The 14935-nt window shown below is 57.2% G+C and overlaps 2 protein-coding genes across 2 annotated transcripts in view; one reads left to right on the plus strand and one right to left on the minus strand.

Annotated features, from left to right (window-relative positions):
* LRRC61 (leucine rich repeat containing 61) overlaps positions 1-4041 on the plus strand; it is an 11859-nt gene extending 7818 nt beyond the window's left edge. Inside the window, exon 3 of the mRNA XM_015412961.1 lies at positions 2908-4041. Within this exon, the coding sequence (XP_015268447.1) occupies positions 2986-3768 (783 nt within the window). The 5' untranslated portion in view covers positions 2908-2985 and the 3' untranslated portion in view covers positions 3769-4041. The remainder of the gene's footprint in view (positions 1-2907) is intronic.
* Positions 4042-6520: 2479 nt separating this feature from the next.
* RARRES2 (retinoic acid receptor responder (tazarotene induced) 2) overlaps positions 6521-14935 on the minus strand; it is a 10398-nt gene continuing 1983 nt past the window's right edge. Inside the window, exons 2-5 of the mRNA XM_015412957.1 lie at positions 9964-10068; positions 8815-8913; positions 7016-7164; positions 6521-6653 (exon numbers count right to left, since the gene is read on the minus strand). Of these exons, the coding sequence (XP_015268443.1) occupies positions 7051-7164; positions 8815-8913; positions 9964-10068 (318 nt within the window). The 3' untranslated portion in view covers positions 6521-6653; positions 7016-7050. The remainder of the gene's footprint in view (positions 6654-7015; positions 7165-8814; positions 8914-9963; positions 10069-14935) is intronic.

Genomic DNA, 14935 nt, shown 5'->3' on the forward strand with positions numbered 1-14935 from the left:
GCAGCCCCCCCCCTCCGCCCGCGGGCCACAGCCCTGCGGCTCAGGGAGGAGAGGCTCCCCCCCCCGCACCCCTCGGGGGCTCAAGGCGCTGCCTCGGGGGCGGGGCTGCACGTCCTCCAGCGGTTCCGGTTTCCCTCCCTAGACTTCTACCCAGAGCCCCAGGAGGGCTGGAGCCGACCCGGGCATACCTCCAGTTAAAGGGGGTCAAGGGGGAGGTGACGGGACTCAGCTGTGCCTGGCTTCCTCCCTCCTGCCCTGGCAACAACCCTTAGAGGTAGGCTAGGCTAAGAGGGAGTAACTGGCCCCAGGTCCCCAGTCAGCTGCAGGGCTGGAAATCAATGCAAACCCAGGCCTCTAGGGCTGAAATTCCGTCCCCTCCGCCCCACTGCCTCTCCTGCATGTCACCTGCCGCCTACAAAGTCCAGGGGGGCACCCTCCCTCTGTCCGCCCCCCCCCCCCATGCTAGCTGAGGACAGACATGCAGGGAACAGGTCTCCTACCTTCTCTCTCTGCAGACTCTCATCTGGGAGAGCCAGACTCGATTCCCCACTCCTCCTCCACTTGCAGTTCCTGGATGATCCTGGGCAAGCCACAGTTCTCTCAAGAGCTGTCCTTGAAAAAGAGCCGTTTCTGCCAAGAGCTCTCTCAGCCCCACCTCCCTCACAGAGAAGGGGAAGGAGTTTGTAAGCCGCTCTGAGACACCTTCGGGTAGTGAAGGGCCATGGAGTATGAATCCAATCTCTTCTTCTTCTTCTATCTCAGGCTGCAGAAGAGGCAGGGCTGTTTGGGAGACCCCTCCAGCCTGCATCTCCAGGGGCAGAGGAAGTCGATTCAGGCGCTGTGATGTGGCGAAAGCGCCAGCCAAACCTGTCTTGCCGTAGGGAGCAGCAAGAGTCCGGCAGCTGGCTGCATCTGGAGAAGGGAGCAGCCGGCCCCTAGCCAGGATTTTTAAATTCAAGGGGGCTTAAAATAAGTCAGGGGGACGGGACTTCTGCATATAGCTCCCACCCTTCCCTGCAATTCAATTCAATTAAACTACTCTCCCTCTCTGCTAGCAGGGGAGGAGAGGGGGTTGGCAGAGGCTGCACCAAGGTGCGCCAGCCAAAAAGGCCAGGTACTTCTCATGGGCTCCCCCCTTTTCCTTGCCAACGAAGGAAGGAAAGAAGGAGGGAAGGAAGGAAAGGACCGGTGCCACAGCGTTTGGGCTCAAAGGCCAGGTACTGCTCTCAGCCCCAGTCCCCCGTGGCCCGGCTCTTGTTGCCAGCGTGGCCCGTGCCACCCTGGCTTCCTTTCTACTCTCATAGTAGTACTGTGAGCAAATACCGGCCCTACCTCACCTACTGGCTTCCTGCGCCTTCAGCTTCAGAGAGTCCGGGGAGGGGGAGAGGCTAGGGTGAATAGGGAGTCAGGGGGCCTTGGCAGGAAGTCGGGGGCCCAGGCCCCCGGAGGTCCTCACTGTAGCTATGGGCCGGGTGAGCAGTGACCCATGAAGAAAGCTCCTCCCCTGCCGCCAGTTGTGTTAGTCTTGAAGGTGCTCCTGGGCTCAGGACAGACAGACACGGCTGATTCTGTGAACCGAGGCCGATCAGGAGAGGGAGGGCAGGAAGGGTTGCCTCAGTCCTTAGTTCTCCTCGTGGCCCTTTCTGACACCTCCAGGGAAATGCTGATCGCCACTTTGGGGGTCAGGAAGCTATTTCTTCTCCAGGCCAGTTTGGCCCTGGGGATCCTGGAGGTTTTTTGTCATCTTCTGGGCCATGGAACAGCAGTCACTGTGGGTGTGGAGGGGGAGGTATTTGTGGATTTCTTGAATTTGCAGAGTATTGGACTAGATGACCCTGGAGGTTCCTTCCTCCTCCACTTGCAGCTGCTGGATGACCTTGGGCAAGCCATAGTTCTGGCACAGCTGTTCTTGGGGGGGAAAAAGCAGTTTCTGTCAGAGCTCTCTCAGCTCCACCTACCTCACAGGGTGTCTGTCTGTTGTGGGGAGGGGAAGGGAAAGGAGTTGGTATGCCACTCAGACTCCCTTGGGTAGTGAAGGGCGGATCCAATTTCTCCTCTTCTTCTTCTTCTTCCAACTCTAGGATTCTATGACCCATCTTAAACATATTTTGGTTTGAGTGGTTTTTTCTTCATCCCTTAACCCAGAGCATTGGGCAGTGTGCCACTTCAGTTATGCATATATTTGAATGAGTAATGACATGCAAATCAGCACCGAGGAGGTTTTATTCCTTTCCAGTTAGCGAAGGATCTGGCGGTAGGTATGGAGAAAGACCTTTCTCTGCCTGAGACCTTGGAGAGCTGCTGCCAGTCTGAGTAGATGAGACCGAGTTCGATGGCCCCAAAAGTTCTGATTCAATATGTGGCAGCAGAGTGCGTGTGCGTGAGAGAGCACAACCAAACCAAAGTGTGTACCAGGGGTCATTTCCTGCAGGAGCGCACAGGAGCAGAGCTCCGGCAGTAAAGAGCCCGGGGGGCGGGCACATGCAACAAGCCCCACCCCCTGCTCCCAGCAGCCCTCAGTCAGAGCAAGAAGCAGCCAGGTAAGCTGTAGAGCCCCCCCCCCCGACCAAAACCATCCAGTGGCACCTTTAAGACCAAGTTTTATTCAGGCACCAGCTCTCCCTCCTCTGTGAGGACAGATCTGCACTCCCCCCCCCCAATAGCTAGCAATCCAAAGCAGTCCAGTGGAGCCTGAGCGGTGGGTGTTGCCTTCTGACACACTACCAGTGATGTCACGGGGCGTGGCGCATGCAAATAAGTTATGCTAATGAGTTATACTAATGAGCTCCTGTACCTCTTTTTCTATGAAATGACCCCTGGTATGTGCTCCTTCCACGAGTGGGGCGGTCTGGCTTCCTAATCCGCGACAGGGCCCTGATGCTGCCCCCTCCTCTTCCTCTCTTGCAGGGGCTCTGAGGGTTTGTGCCCTGGGGTGACCCGGGCCCTGCAGGGCTGAGCGGCGCCAGACCTCTCTGCCTGCCCAGAATGGAAGCCCGGGGGGAGAGAAGGGAGGAGGCTGAGCCGCCACGCATCACCTCCCAGCTGCTGAAGGCCAAGACGGGCGAGTTCGACCTGGAGTCCATCCTCCTGACGGGGCTGGGCCTCTCGGACCTGGGCTGCCTGGGGGAGTGCGTGAACCTGGAGTGGCTGGACCTGTCCGGCAATGCCATCGCCCACCTGGGCCCGCTCTCCTCCTTGAAGGCCCTGGCCGTCCTCAACATCTCCTCCAACCGCGTGGCCAGCCTGGAGCCCCTGGCCGGCTGCGAGAACCTGCAGAGCCTCAACGCGGCCGGCAACCTGCTGAGCAGCCTGCAGCAGCTGCAGTGCCTGGCAGGGCTGCGGGGCCTGGAGAGCCTGCGCCTCAGCAGCCCGGCAGGGGGGCTCAGCAACCCCGTCTGCGCCACCCTCGGCTACCGCGTCGCCATGGCCGAGATGTTCCCCGGCGTCAAGGTGATCGATGGCGAGCGGGTCTCGGGGCGGGGCAGTGAGCTCTACCAGCTCTGCAAAGACCTGGATAGCTCCCTCAAGCGCTTCCCCAGCGGTGGGGCAGGCGGCGTGGAGCTCGCCGGCGTGGCCAAGCCCTGGGTGGCGGAAGGCTACTGGGACCTCCGCCCCGCCCGCCGGAGCTCCATCGTGGAGGAGGCCTACAAGCAGTTCAACGAGGTCCTCCAGGAGTGCCGGGAGCTGAGCAAGCGAGCCGAGGACACCATCGTCCAGGCCGAGCGGGCCCTGAACATCCGCCCGGACCCCAGCTCCTACGTCTTCTGAGCAGGCCCGGAGCTAACCTGGGGCCCACGGGGGCCTGGCCCCCTGGCATTTCTTCCGGGGCCCCTCCCTCCCTCCTCGGCTGGCCTCAAACTGAATGGATGTAATTAACTTTGCTTTAATTAGCTATGCCCCCCCCTCCCAAAAAATCCCCAGCTGCGGGCCTGCAGGCGTCCCTGGGCGTCCATGCGCTCGGCCCCCAGGCCTTGGTGCCCTCGCGGATCTCCTGGGTCCCTGCCGGCCCCTCCACGCTGGCTCCTCCCCCTCCTCCCTCCCTCCTCCCGCCCAGTTCAACCCCCTTCGGGTGACAGCCGCACTGCTTTGAAGCAGCAGAACAAAGTTGGCATCCAGGAGTCACCTTGAAGACCAGCAAAGTTTAGTTCTGGGCCTGGACGGGACAGCTGATAACCAGGAATAAAACTCTGTGGGTCTTCAAGGTGCCCCTGGGCTCAGACTGGGTTCTGCTGCTTCAGACCACCTGAATCTACTCATAAACAGGTGTAACTGCCATACCTTCCCCCCACAACCAGGCTTGGGTCCCTGGGAATCAGAGCTGGTGGGCCAGGAATTGCAACCGGACGTCTTGGCCCTTTTCAAAAACGAGAGCTCCCAGGGTTCTTTGGGAGGAGAGACGGAACATCCAAACCAGTTCAGGGGCCAAACTGGAGTTTGCAACGCAGGGGTGGGCGTTCTCGGCTGTAGGGCTCAGGGCCGGGATCCCCATTTGGTCCCCCTCACGGCTCGAGCTGCTGGGGACATGGTACGCTTCCTCATGAGTAACCCCATCAGACCCTGTCGTCTGGGATGGCTCCTACAGCCCCTTTTCTGTACTGCCAGGCAGTTCAGTCTCAAGGAAGCAGCCTTGCCGATTCCCTGCTGGGTGTCCAGACCGCGAGTGGCCCCTGTCCTGGTGGCGTGGTGGACGGCCCTCTGCACTTGTGGGGGCTGACGGTGCTTCACTGCATGTGGCTGCCATCGGGGACAACTGCACACCAACGGCTGTGCGGACTGGAGCGTGGAGTCCAAAGGAACAGGTGGGGGCCACGAGGGCGGGCTCACCCACCAGCCGTCTCCACCCTCCCCGGTCCTGGAGCGCAACCCGGTTGGCTCTGGAGATGCCGCCTTTCTGGTGGCCTCCACCTTCCCACCAAGGGGCTGAACTGGCAACGATGCTCTCCTGGGCTTTCCCTGGAGGGTGCGCAGGGGTCAAGCGACAGCCCAGAAACCCATCACATCCTGACAGTCCGTCATATCCTCAGCCAGCCCTGGTGCCGGTGCGGGGATACCCTCCTCTCCCCGGCATTCCACCTGGCACTCAGGTCAATGGAAGCCCCGAGTTCCCATCACCACTGTGGAGGTCCTCAGGCCCTGTTTCCCTGTTCCCCATCTGCCCAGTCACTTTGGGGTCCAAGCGTGGCCGTTCCACTTGGGTCTCTGGGCTTGGGGGCAGCGAATGGAGCACAGCGGCCTGAAAGGAGGAGCTGACCTGAGGAGGGGGTGCCAGGGGAGGTCAGGGAAGGTGGGCCCCAAAGTGCCCTCAAGGGGGCACCCAAGTAGGTGAGGGTGGATGAAATCACCTTGCGAGGCTTTGTGGGAAGGGGCTTTGGGTCTGAGTTCTGGATGTCCCTCCAGGGGGTGGGGGCACTGCATGCCCCGCTGAAGCCCCACGGTCACGCTGTGCAAGTTTTCCTGTGAAATAAACTGGATGTTTTCCCACCCTCAGGCACGGCTCCCTGGCCTTTCTGCCTTCAGTTCCTCCTCTTGACTGCTGTCTCTGCGTCCCAGGTGGGCTGGAAGAGATCAAGGGGGGTCTCCTGGGACGCGGCACACACCCGCTCAGCCCCTCCCAAAGATCAGGCAGCTGCTCCCGTCCTCCAAAATGTCATCCCCCAGTCCCAGAGCCACTTTGGTTTCCTGGTTAAGAGTGATGGACTCACCAGAATGGCGAGAGGGTTGGAATCCGAGTCTTATGAGGAAAGGCTGAAAGAGTTGGGTCTGTTTAGCCTGGGAAAGAGAAGGCTTAGAGGGGACACGATTGCAGCCTTTGAGTATCTGAAGGGCTCTCATGTAGAAGATGGAGCGGATCTATTCTCTTTTGCTCCGGATTGCAAGACTAGGTCTAATGGGTGGAAATTACAAGGGAGTTGATACCGGCTAAGTATCAGGAGTAACAGTAAGAGTGGTTGAGCAGTGGAACAGACTGCCTCGGGAGGTGGTGGAGGCTCCTTTGCTGGACATTTTCAAGCGGAGGCCGGACGGCCATCTTTCGGGTACGTTGTAGGTATGTAGGGCTCTCTTTCAGCTAGGCTCCTGCAGAGTGCAGGGGGTTGGACCGGATGACCTGCAAGGTCCCTTCCAACTCTAACATTCTATGATTCTAATCCAGAGAGCCGGATTCGGTTCCCCACTCCTCCTCCACATGCAGCCAGCTGGGTGACCTCGGGCCAGTCCCAGTTCTCTCAGAGCTCTCTCAGCCCCACCTGCCTCACAAAGTGCCTATTGTGGGGAGGGGAAGGGGAGGTGATTGTAAGGTTGAGAAAAGCAAGGTGTAAAAACCAGCTTTTCTTCTTCCCCGAGGCAGGTGCCCCTTGGCTTTGGGCTCCTGGGCGGCTGCCTCCCTGTTTGTGCAGCCCTTGAGCAGGCCCTGGGGGTGCTTCTGGAGTGGAAGACAGGTAGACGACGGGCCCTCTCCAGCCCCCAGTCCCCGTTTGAAATAAGCCAGTACCGGGAAGATGAGGCCTCCTTCACTGGCGCCTTTATTGTTAGGAGTAAATAGAGATCAAAATCCGGGCAGAGGAAACGGCGGCAGGTCGGTGGTTCAGTCGCACTGGGTGGCGGCTTGGCTGGGATGCTGCTCTCTTGGGCTGGAAGTCACCGCGAGGCCTGTTCTGAGTGGGGAGAAGGAGAGGAAGGGAGACGGGAGGGTTCGGTTGGGGCTGCAGGGGAGGGAATCCCAGAGCTGAGGGGGCACCCGCCGATGTTGCCCTCCCCCGGCTCCCCTGCAGGGATTCCTGGGTGCATAAAGGAGGAAAGTTGCATGGGGGGGGGGGAGCTCCGTTGTTAGTCTCTGCTTCCCCTTTGTGGCCCCACACGGGCCTTCTCTCTGCCAGGGTCAGGGAGTCCTCTCAGGCCTGAGCCACACTGCTGACCCCCAAGGAACTACCCAGCTCCGGGACAGCCAGGGTCTCCCCCCCCCAGGTTCCTCCCAGTTGAAGAGGGGGGGCCTGTGGCCCCACAGCACAGCACTTACCAGAGGACTCGGCCTTCTTCTGGGGGGGGGTGGCCTCAGCTGGACCCCACCGGGAGCCCCCTGGAAAAGGCGAACACGCCCGGCCGGTAGTACTCTTCACCCTCCATCCTGACCTGCTCGCATTCCCGCGCCTGCTTCTTCCTCACCTCCTGCGGGGGCAACGGAAGGGCAGGGAGGTCCAGCGGCAGGGAACCTCTCCCCCTCAGCACCATGTCACGAGGGACGGGAGATCGGTCGGGGTGCACACCACGGCCCTTTTGTTACTGCGGGGGCTGGGGGAGGAGGAGGAGGAGGAGGACTAATCCTGCCCAGGCTCAGCCTCAGAGTGGGCCCGCCTGTCAGCATGCAGGGTGCAGCTCCCCTGAGGAAGCGCAGAAGGCAGGCGGGTGCGGAGGGCGAGATGAGAAGGGCTCCCCCAGAGGAAGGGCAGGGTACTTCCCGGTGGCAGAAAGCCCCCCGGGCGCCAGGGTGGAGGGGGATCCATCTTCCACCCCTCGTCCACTGATGCGATCCTTGCCCACGCAGCCCCTATGCCCCTCTCCCCCAAGGGGAGCGGTGGTGGTGGGGGAATGAGTGGTCAGGTGCCTCCCCCCCCCCCCCCCAGCAGGCCTGGCCCTGGGCAGCTGCCTCACCGGAGGGTGTGCTAGCACCAGCTTTCCATTCAGAGGACGCGACTTGCTCTTGGGCAGGCAGGCAGGCTTGGAGCGCCTGCACGTTCGCGCCCCCCCCCCCCCCCCGGAGTGAGCACTGCTGACTTCTGCCTGGGCGGGCAGGACACAGACCCTGGATGGCACAGGAGCAACATTTGGGCCTTGGGAATGTGTGAATGATGTGTCAACAGTTACACCCTCATGTCCAGCCCAGGACAACGAGGAGGGGCATCAACTGTGGAGCCCCATCACCTCCAGAACTAATTGCCTGTCTGCCCCACATCACGGAGATGAAAGCAGTGTGCCTGGGAGGTCCCTGGTGGCCTGTCTTTTAGGGCTGCCAACTCTGAGTTGGGAAATTCCTGGAGATTTGTGGGGTGGCGTCTAGAGAGGGCGAGGTTTGGGGAGGGACTGTAATCCCATAGAGTCAAGGTATAATGCCACTGAGTCCACCTTGGAAAGCGGCCATTTCCCCCGGGGGAATGGATCCCTGGGGTCTGGAGATCTTCTGGTACCCCCCCTTGGAGACTGGAGTCCCAAAAACAGCATCCGTGACAAAAATAACGAAGAGTCGATAAAGATAAGTTGCAGTAATTTCTGTGGAAATTTTTCTTCTATTATTGCCCACACACTAACGAATGCTGCGCAATGTAAACAATTCGTTTCACAATATTTGCTTTATCTGAGCGTGTCGCAATCCCAATTCTTATCAATTACTACTTGTCAACTCTTGAAGGAAACATTCCATGTTGACTCTGTTCTGTTTGTTGGCGTGTGAGGGATAATAGAAGAAAAATTTCTACAGAAATTACTACAGTAAACTTTTTTGCAACTTCTCTTTTATCGACTCTTCGTTATTTTCGTCACGGATGTTGTTTTTGGAATTCCACTTCCTCCCGTGATCTCTCGTTTTTGGCTGCTACCACTTGGGAGACTGGCAGCCCGGTGTCCACCAGACCAGAGCCAGACCTGCTTGGCTTCCACAGGGCACCTGAATCAGGTTGCCCCTCTCCTCCCGGCATGCCCTGGGGGCGTGCAGCCAAAGGCCTTCGTAGTCCACAATACCTCCCCGAGGCCTTCCAGCCTCCTCCTCTCATGGGCCCTGACCTGTGCGGGCCACACCAAGGAAAGGGAGAAGGGAAGGCCCACCTGGAAGAACGGCACTTGCTGCGACAGGCACCGCACCGATTTGTCCAACATGTTTTCACTGGAGTCGAATTTGAAGCAAGCCAGACACTTCTGCTTCCTCTGAGGCACAAAGAGAGAGAGAGGCCAGAGGTGAGAGGGAGGGGAGAAGGCAGAAGGGCCCTGTGTCTCCAGCCTCTGCCATTCCCCGTGCGAAAGGGTGCAGGTAGCTCAGACGTGAAAGCCCCTTCGCTGCCCAAGACACTCCTGGGCTACACAGAGCGTGACTTGGCATACAGAGGCTCCACGTGGGGCCGTTTGCGCAAGAGATGCCTTAATAAAGTGTTGGGTTTCCCAGGTGAGCAAAGCTTCCGTGAGGGCTGGTACCTCCAACCAGTGCAGACTCAGTCCTCGAACAAGTCTGTTCTCCCCACTTTCTCCATCACATGAGCAACATTCCTCCAGGCCCCTGAGAAAATGCCTCCTCTCTCTTATAACGGGGGCTGGATCCATGCCACTAACCATAATATTTTCCCCTGGTGCAATGAAACCACACACACCCCCCATTAAATCCTGGTCAATGCTGAAGAATTCCTACCAGATTTCCCTACCTGCAGTAGGCTAAGAAACAGCGATGCTTTGCCTTGATTGGTTGTGGAGTCTGAAGACATAATTTGGGCAGGGAGGATGCCCAGTGGGCAATGCTCCCTCTAAACTGTGGAGTCTTGTGAGCAAAAATTCTGCTTTGTGAGCTCCTGGCATTAAAGTTGTGAGCCAGCAGTTTGGCTGCTGCGTAAAGTAGTTTGCTCTGGAGCCATCCCTTCCTGAGCTAAGACAAAAAATGTGTGAGCCGGAGGCTAAAAAAACTGAGCAAGCTCACACTAACAGCTTAGAGGGAACACTGCCTCTGACCCATGCGTCAACAGATGGCTCCTTGCGCCAGAGGAAAGTGGGACGGGCCCGGGAGATCCCACCCCACCCCACCCCCCGGTGGTGGCCGGGACGGGACTAGGGCAGTCTCCTTGAGCATGAGGGGGTGAATCGCTCGGATGTGGGTGGGCAACTCTTGGTTTATGATGTGGACAAAGAGGATCATCCTAGTGAAAAGAAACCCCATCAGTGACAAGCAATGCAGATGAAAGGCATTTTCCAATAGGGTGTGCTCTGGCTCACCCCGCCTGTCTTGATCCGGCAGTTCTGCGTCCCTCGTTGCGATTTCCTGCAGGGCGTCTGAACCAGATCGACTTCCAGCTGGACAAAGGTCCCCATCTGGAGCTGCTGCCACCAAACAGAAGAGGGTCAATGCCGCGAGGTGTCCCCTCCCCAACCAAGCCGTCATCATGGGGTGAGTCCCCCTGCAGGGCAGTTCTGGGGAGCACGGGATGAGGGGCTCATGGAGGCCACCTCTCCTTGCAGGCCCTGCGAGAGCCTGGATCCTCCTCGCTAGAGGATGGCCTCTCCCATTCCGAACAGGTGAACACACAGATGAAGCTGCCTTCTACAGAATCAGACACACACACACCCCGCGGTCCAGCAAAGTCAGTCTTGTCTACTCAGACTGGCAGCATGAAATATACTAGGTTCAGACCCGTAGAAGTGATCAGCTCATTCCTTATTAGTGATTCAGCAAGAGAGAGAAGAAGAATCGCTACCCCTGGCCGAAGCCAGGTATTTATGCCTCAAAAGGGTTACGCCCAAAACACACCCCACTCCCAACGATAGGCTGTTTACACACTATTTTTTTCCCCAGTTGGTTTAGTCTAGGATCCCTGTCTCCCTACTGGTCCATTCTAGGATTTTTGTTGTTCAGTCGCACAGTCGAGTCCGACTCTTCACGACCCCATGGACCAGATCACGCCAGGCCTTCCGGTCTTCCACCGTCCTCTGAAGCTGGCTCAACTTCATGCTCGTTGCATCGATGACACTGTGTAACCATCTCATCCTTTACCGTCCCCGTCTTCTTTGACCTTCAATCTTTCCCAGCATCAGAGTCTTCTCCAGTGAGTGCTCCCTTCTCATTGGGTGGCCAAAGTATTTGAGCTTCAGCTTCAGTCTCTGGCCTTCCAGGGAACAGTCAGGGTTGATTTCTTTTAGGATTGACTTATTTGATCTTCTTGCAGTCCAAGGGACTCTCATTCTAGGATACTAGCAATCTATTGTTATGCATCCCCAAGCTCAGTCCTTTTGCAAGTACAGTTCAGGCTCAATACATAATACAGCAGCTCTCCAGGGTCTTAGGCGGAGGTCTCTCATGTCACCCACTGTATAAAGTACAGAGACTGATGCATGGAGTAGAGATTTCAGCTCATCCTTTATTAGTACATAGGAGAACTTGAGATAACTAGAGTGGCCCATGGCCCGCATATATTCCCGTTCAAAACACACCCAACATTCATACCCAATGTTCCCTCTAAGCTGTGGAGTCTTGTGAGGAAGAATTCTTCTTTGTGAGCTACCGGCATTAAAGTGAGCGAGCGATTTGGCTGCTGCATAACTTAGTTTGCTCTGGAGCCATCCTTCCCGAGCTAAGACAAAAACGTGTGAGCCGGAGGCTAAAAAACTGTGAGCTTGCTCACATTAACTCAGCTGAGAGGGAACCACTGGCTGCAATGCTTCCTCTAAGCTGTGGAGTCTTGTGAGCAAAAATTCTACTTTGTGAGCTCCTGGCATTAAAGTTGTGAGCGAGCAATTTGGCTGCTGCATAAATTAGTTTGCTCTGGAGCCCATCCTTCGTGAGCTAAGACAGAAATGTGTGAGCCGGAGGCTAAAAACTGAGCTAGCTCACCCTAACTCAGCTTAGAGGGAACACTGCTCACACCCATAATTGGATTATTTACACACAACTCCCCCTATTGGTTCCCTATTAGGATCCTGGCTGACCAATAGGTGAGTTCTCGGATCCGTAGAAGCTATTGTCCTTGGTGCGAAACTCCGCACGTTCCTGTGGCCATGTGCGAGCCCGACTTTGTGCCCGTAGTCTTATCATGGTACACACCATGCTGTCAGTTCTTTTTCCAACTGGAGATGCTGCCGGGGATTGAACCTGGGACCTTCTGCATGCCGAGGAGATGCTCTTCCTCTGTGCCACAGCACCTCCACAGCCCCGTTCAACAGCCACACCTGCTTCTCTCTGTGCCCGCTCACAGACCGTTCTGTTCCTGGGCATTTTAAGTAACTGGATCCATTTTGTTGAATCGTTTCCTAGAAGAAGTCCGGAGGGCACCTTTGCTCCCCATTCCTACGATGGACTGTCAGTTGGTCTTTGTCTGGGAGGGCATTTCTTGAAGTTTGATACTGCCTCAAGAGGGCAGTTTGGAAAGACACCATGGAGTATCTTACTGCATTTGATTTTAGGCAGCTGTAGAGTTCAAGACCCGAGGGCCGCTCCGGTCTCTGGTCCCAGCTCCTGCCAACCTAGCAGTTCGAAAGCAAGAAATTGCAAGTAGATAAATAGGGACTGCTTTGGTGGGAAGGTAACAGCGTTCCGTGCTCCTCGGCATCTAGTCATGCCAGCCACATGACCATGGAGAAGTCTTTGGACAGCGCTGGCTCTTCGGCTTGGAAACGGAGATGAGTACCGCCCCCTAGAGGCAGATTCGGCTGGCTTTCGAGCAAGGGAAACCTTTACCTATAGTTTTTGTTGGTCTTATGTGCAACAGAATGATTGTGCAATTAAATCAATTGTTATTTGTGCCTCTTGGCTCCTTGTTGGATCAGGCCAAAGGCCCCTCCAGTCCAACACTCTGTGTCACACAGTGGCCAGAAATACCAGGGGCCATCGAGAGGTCCAGCAGTGGGGCCAGGATGCTTTGCCTTGAACTGCCTTGAATCCCTGAAGAAAAGCAGGATGTAAATATCCCAGTAAATAAAGGGTCAAACCCCAGCTGTTCCTTTGACACCCTTGGGGAGCGAGTGCTGTGTAACTCTCGATAACTGGACTTGCTGGGCAGAAATGGGGCCAGGCAGGCAGAGCACGGGGGGGAGGGCCCAACTCATCCACCCCTCTATTTTTTTGACCTCTGGGCTTCTTTCCCAACTTTTGGCTAGGGCTGAGCAAGTGTCGGGGGGGGGGAAGCCCTACAGTCGAGTTGGGGTGAGCTGGACACATGAAGCAGCTGAAGGAAGCTGTACTCCCCTAAATCATCAGCTGTATCAAATACGATAGTCCTAATGTCTTCGGACAGCGCTGGCTCTTCGGCTTTGAAACAGAGATGAGCACCGCTACCTTAGAGTCTGATTCTACTGGCTTTCGAGCAAGGGAAACCTTTACCTTTTACTTAACCACTACAACAAACTGGAGAAGGAGAAGAGGAGGAGGAGACTGGATTTATATCCCGCCCTTCACTACCCAGAGGAGTCTCAGAGCGACTGACAAACTCCTCTCCCTTCCCCTCCCCACAACAGACACCCTGTGGGGTAGGTGGGGCTGAGAGAACTCTGACAGAAACTGCTCTTTTTCAAGGACAGCTCTGACCAGAACTATGGCTTGCCCAAGGTCATCCAGCAGGTGCAAGCAGAGGAGTGGGGAATCAAACCTGGTTCTCCCAGATTAGAGTCCACGCACTTAACCCACTACACCAGAGGCGTGTGTGAGCCATGAGCAGCTGGCGAGTCAGAAGGGTGCGTAGAAGCAGCAGGGTGAGGAGTGTGTGGGGGGGGCATGCTGCACACAGGGCGCTGGGCCGGGATCTGTGGGGGGAGACCTGGCTGCGCAAAATACGTGCACGTCTCCCCCACCCCTTTGCAGCTGTAGAGCCGCTTGGCAGGAAGGAAGAGCCGGCCAGCATGCATGCCTCACTGGTCCCCCCCCCATCCCAGGGGTGTGGGAGAGAGTTCAGACTGTGCAAAGGGAGGGAAGGAAAGGAAGCAGGGGGGGGAGTGTCACTCCTTGCCTGCCCGCGGACTCTGCTGTGTGACAGGACAGGCCTGGGAAGCAGCCACCGCTACCACCACCACCACTGCCACCAGGGCCCTCTCGCGGTCCCAACTTCCAAGGTGGCTGAGGAAGACGACGAAGAAGAGGAGCCACCTCTATTGCGGACCTTGGTAGCCCGCTCCTCCCCGGTTCCCCGACCCCAGCACCTGCCCAACCCTCGGAGAACGCAGCAGCCCCTGGGGAAGGCAAGGAGAGGCTTGCTGGGCTGCTGGCAGGCAGGGAAGGGGATGGGGGCAACCTGTTTGGGGGCTCGTAGAATTGGACCCCCTGGTTCAATGTTCCTGAAACATGGCGGGTATCTTGGGGAGAGGCTCCAGCAGCTACACTGTGAGTTTGGAGCCTCTCCCTTAAACCCCCTCCCCTCCAGATCCCAGAATATACTCTATGTTTTCGCCATTGACTTCAATGGCCCATAGGATATAATGGGGCCGAACTGCGGAAAGCCGATTCAGATCAGAGAATCTGAATCGGCCCACAGCAGCCTGAAAGGGTTTGCTCGGGCTCTCTGCAGCCGTGGGGATCCTGAGCAAGCCAAGGGAAGGGAAGGGGGTTTAAACTGCCTCTCCTTCCCTCCAGCAACTGGCTTGCTCGGGCTCACCGAGCAAACCAAGGGAAGGGAAGGTGGCGGAGCAGCTGGAGACATCGAGCCTCAGCTCCACAAGTAATGAGCACTTGAGCCCCCGCCCCCAGCAGCCCTTAGGCCGGAGCACCTGGAGCAGTCTTGGGAGGCGGATTTGCAAAAAGCAAAATCAAAAGCGCAGGAACTCGAGAGAACTCCAGGAATGGAGCCAGTTCCTCTTTCACAGCCCAAAATGCGACCCACGAACCCTGAGCTTGCATTTCTTTGCACACAGCTTGTGCGGCTGGCTGAGTGCCTGTTCTGCTTGCCCACCTCTCGCCTCTGCACCTCATCTTCTGCCAGGCATGGAGGAGCCCAGCTCGCCCAGGCTTCTTGCCTCCTGCTGCCTTGGCCCTCTGGTGAGTCTCCAAAGTTTGACTCTTCCTCTACAAGTTTCTGGCACTGGAGGTATTCACCTCCTTCCCTCCTGCCTGCTATGGCTGCATAATTGTGAGAGATTTAAGAACATAAGAACATAAGAGATGCCAATGTTGGATCAGGCCAAAGGCCCATCTAGTCCAACACTCTGTCACACAGTGGCCAAAAATACCAGGTGCCATCAGGAGGTCCACCAGTGGGGCCAGGACATT

The sequence above is a fragment of the Gekko japonicus genome, unplaced genomic scaffold (assembly GCF_001447785.1).
Source record: "Gekko japonicus isolate JY-2015 unplaced genomic scaffold, Gekko_japonicus_V1.1 scaffold2050, whole genome shotgun sequence".
Lineage (NCBI taxonomy): Eukaryota > Metazoa > Chordata > Lepidosauria > Squamata > Gekkonidae > Gekko > Gekko japonicus.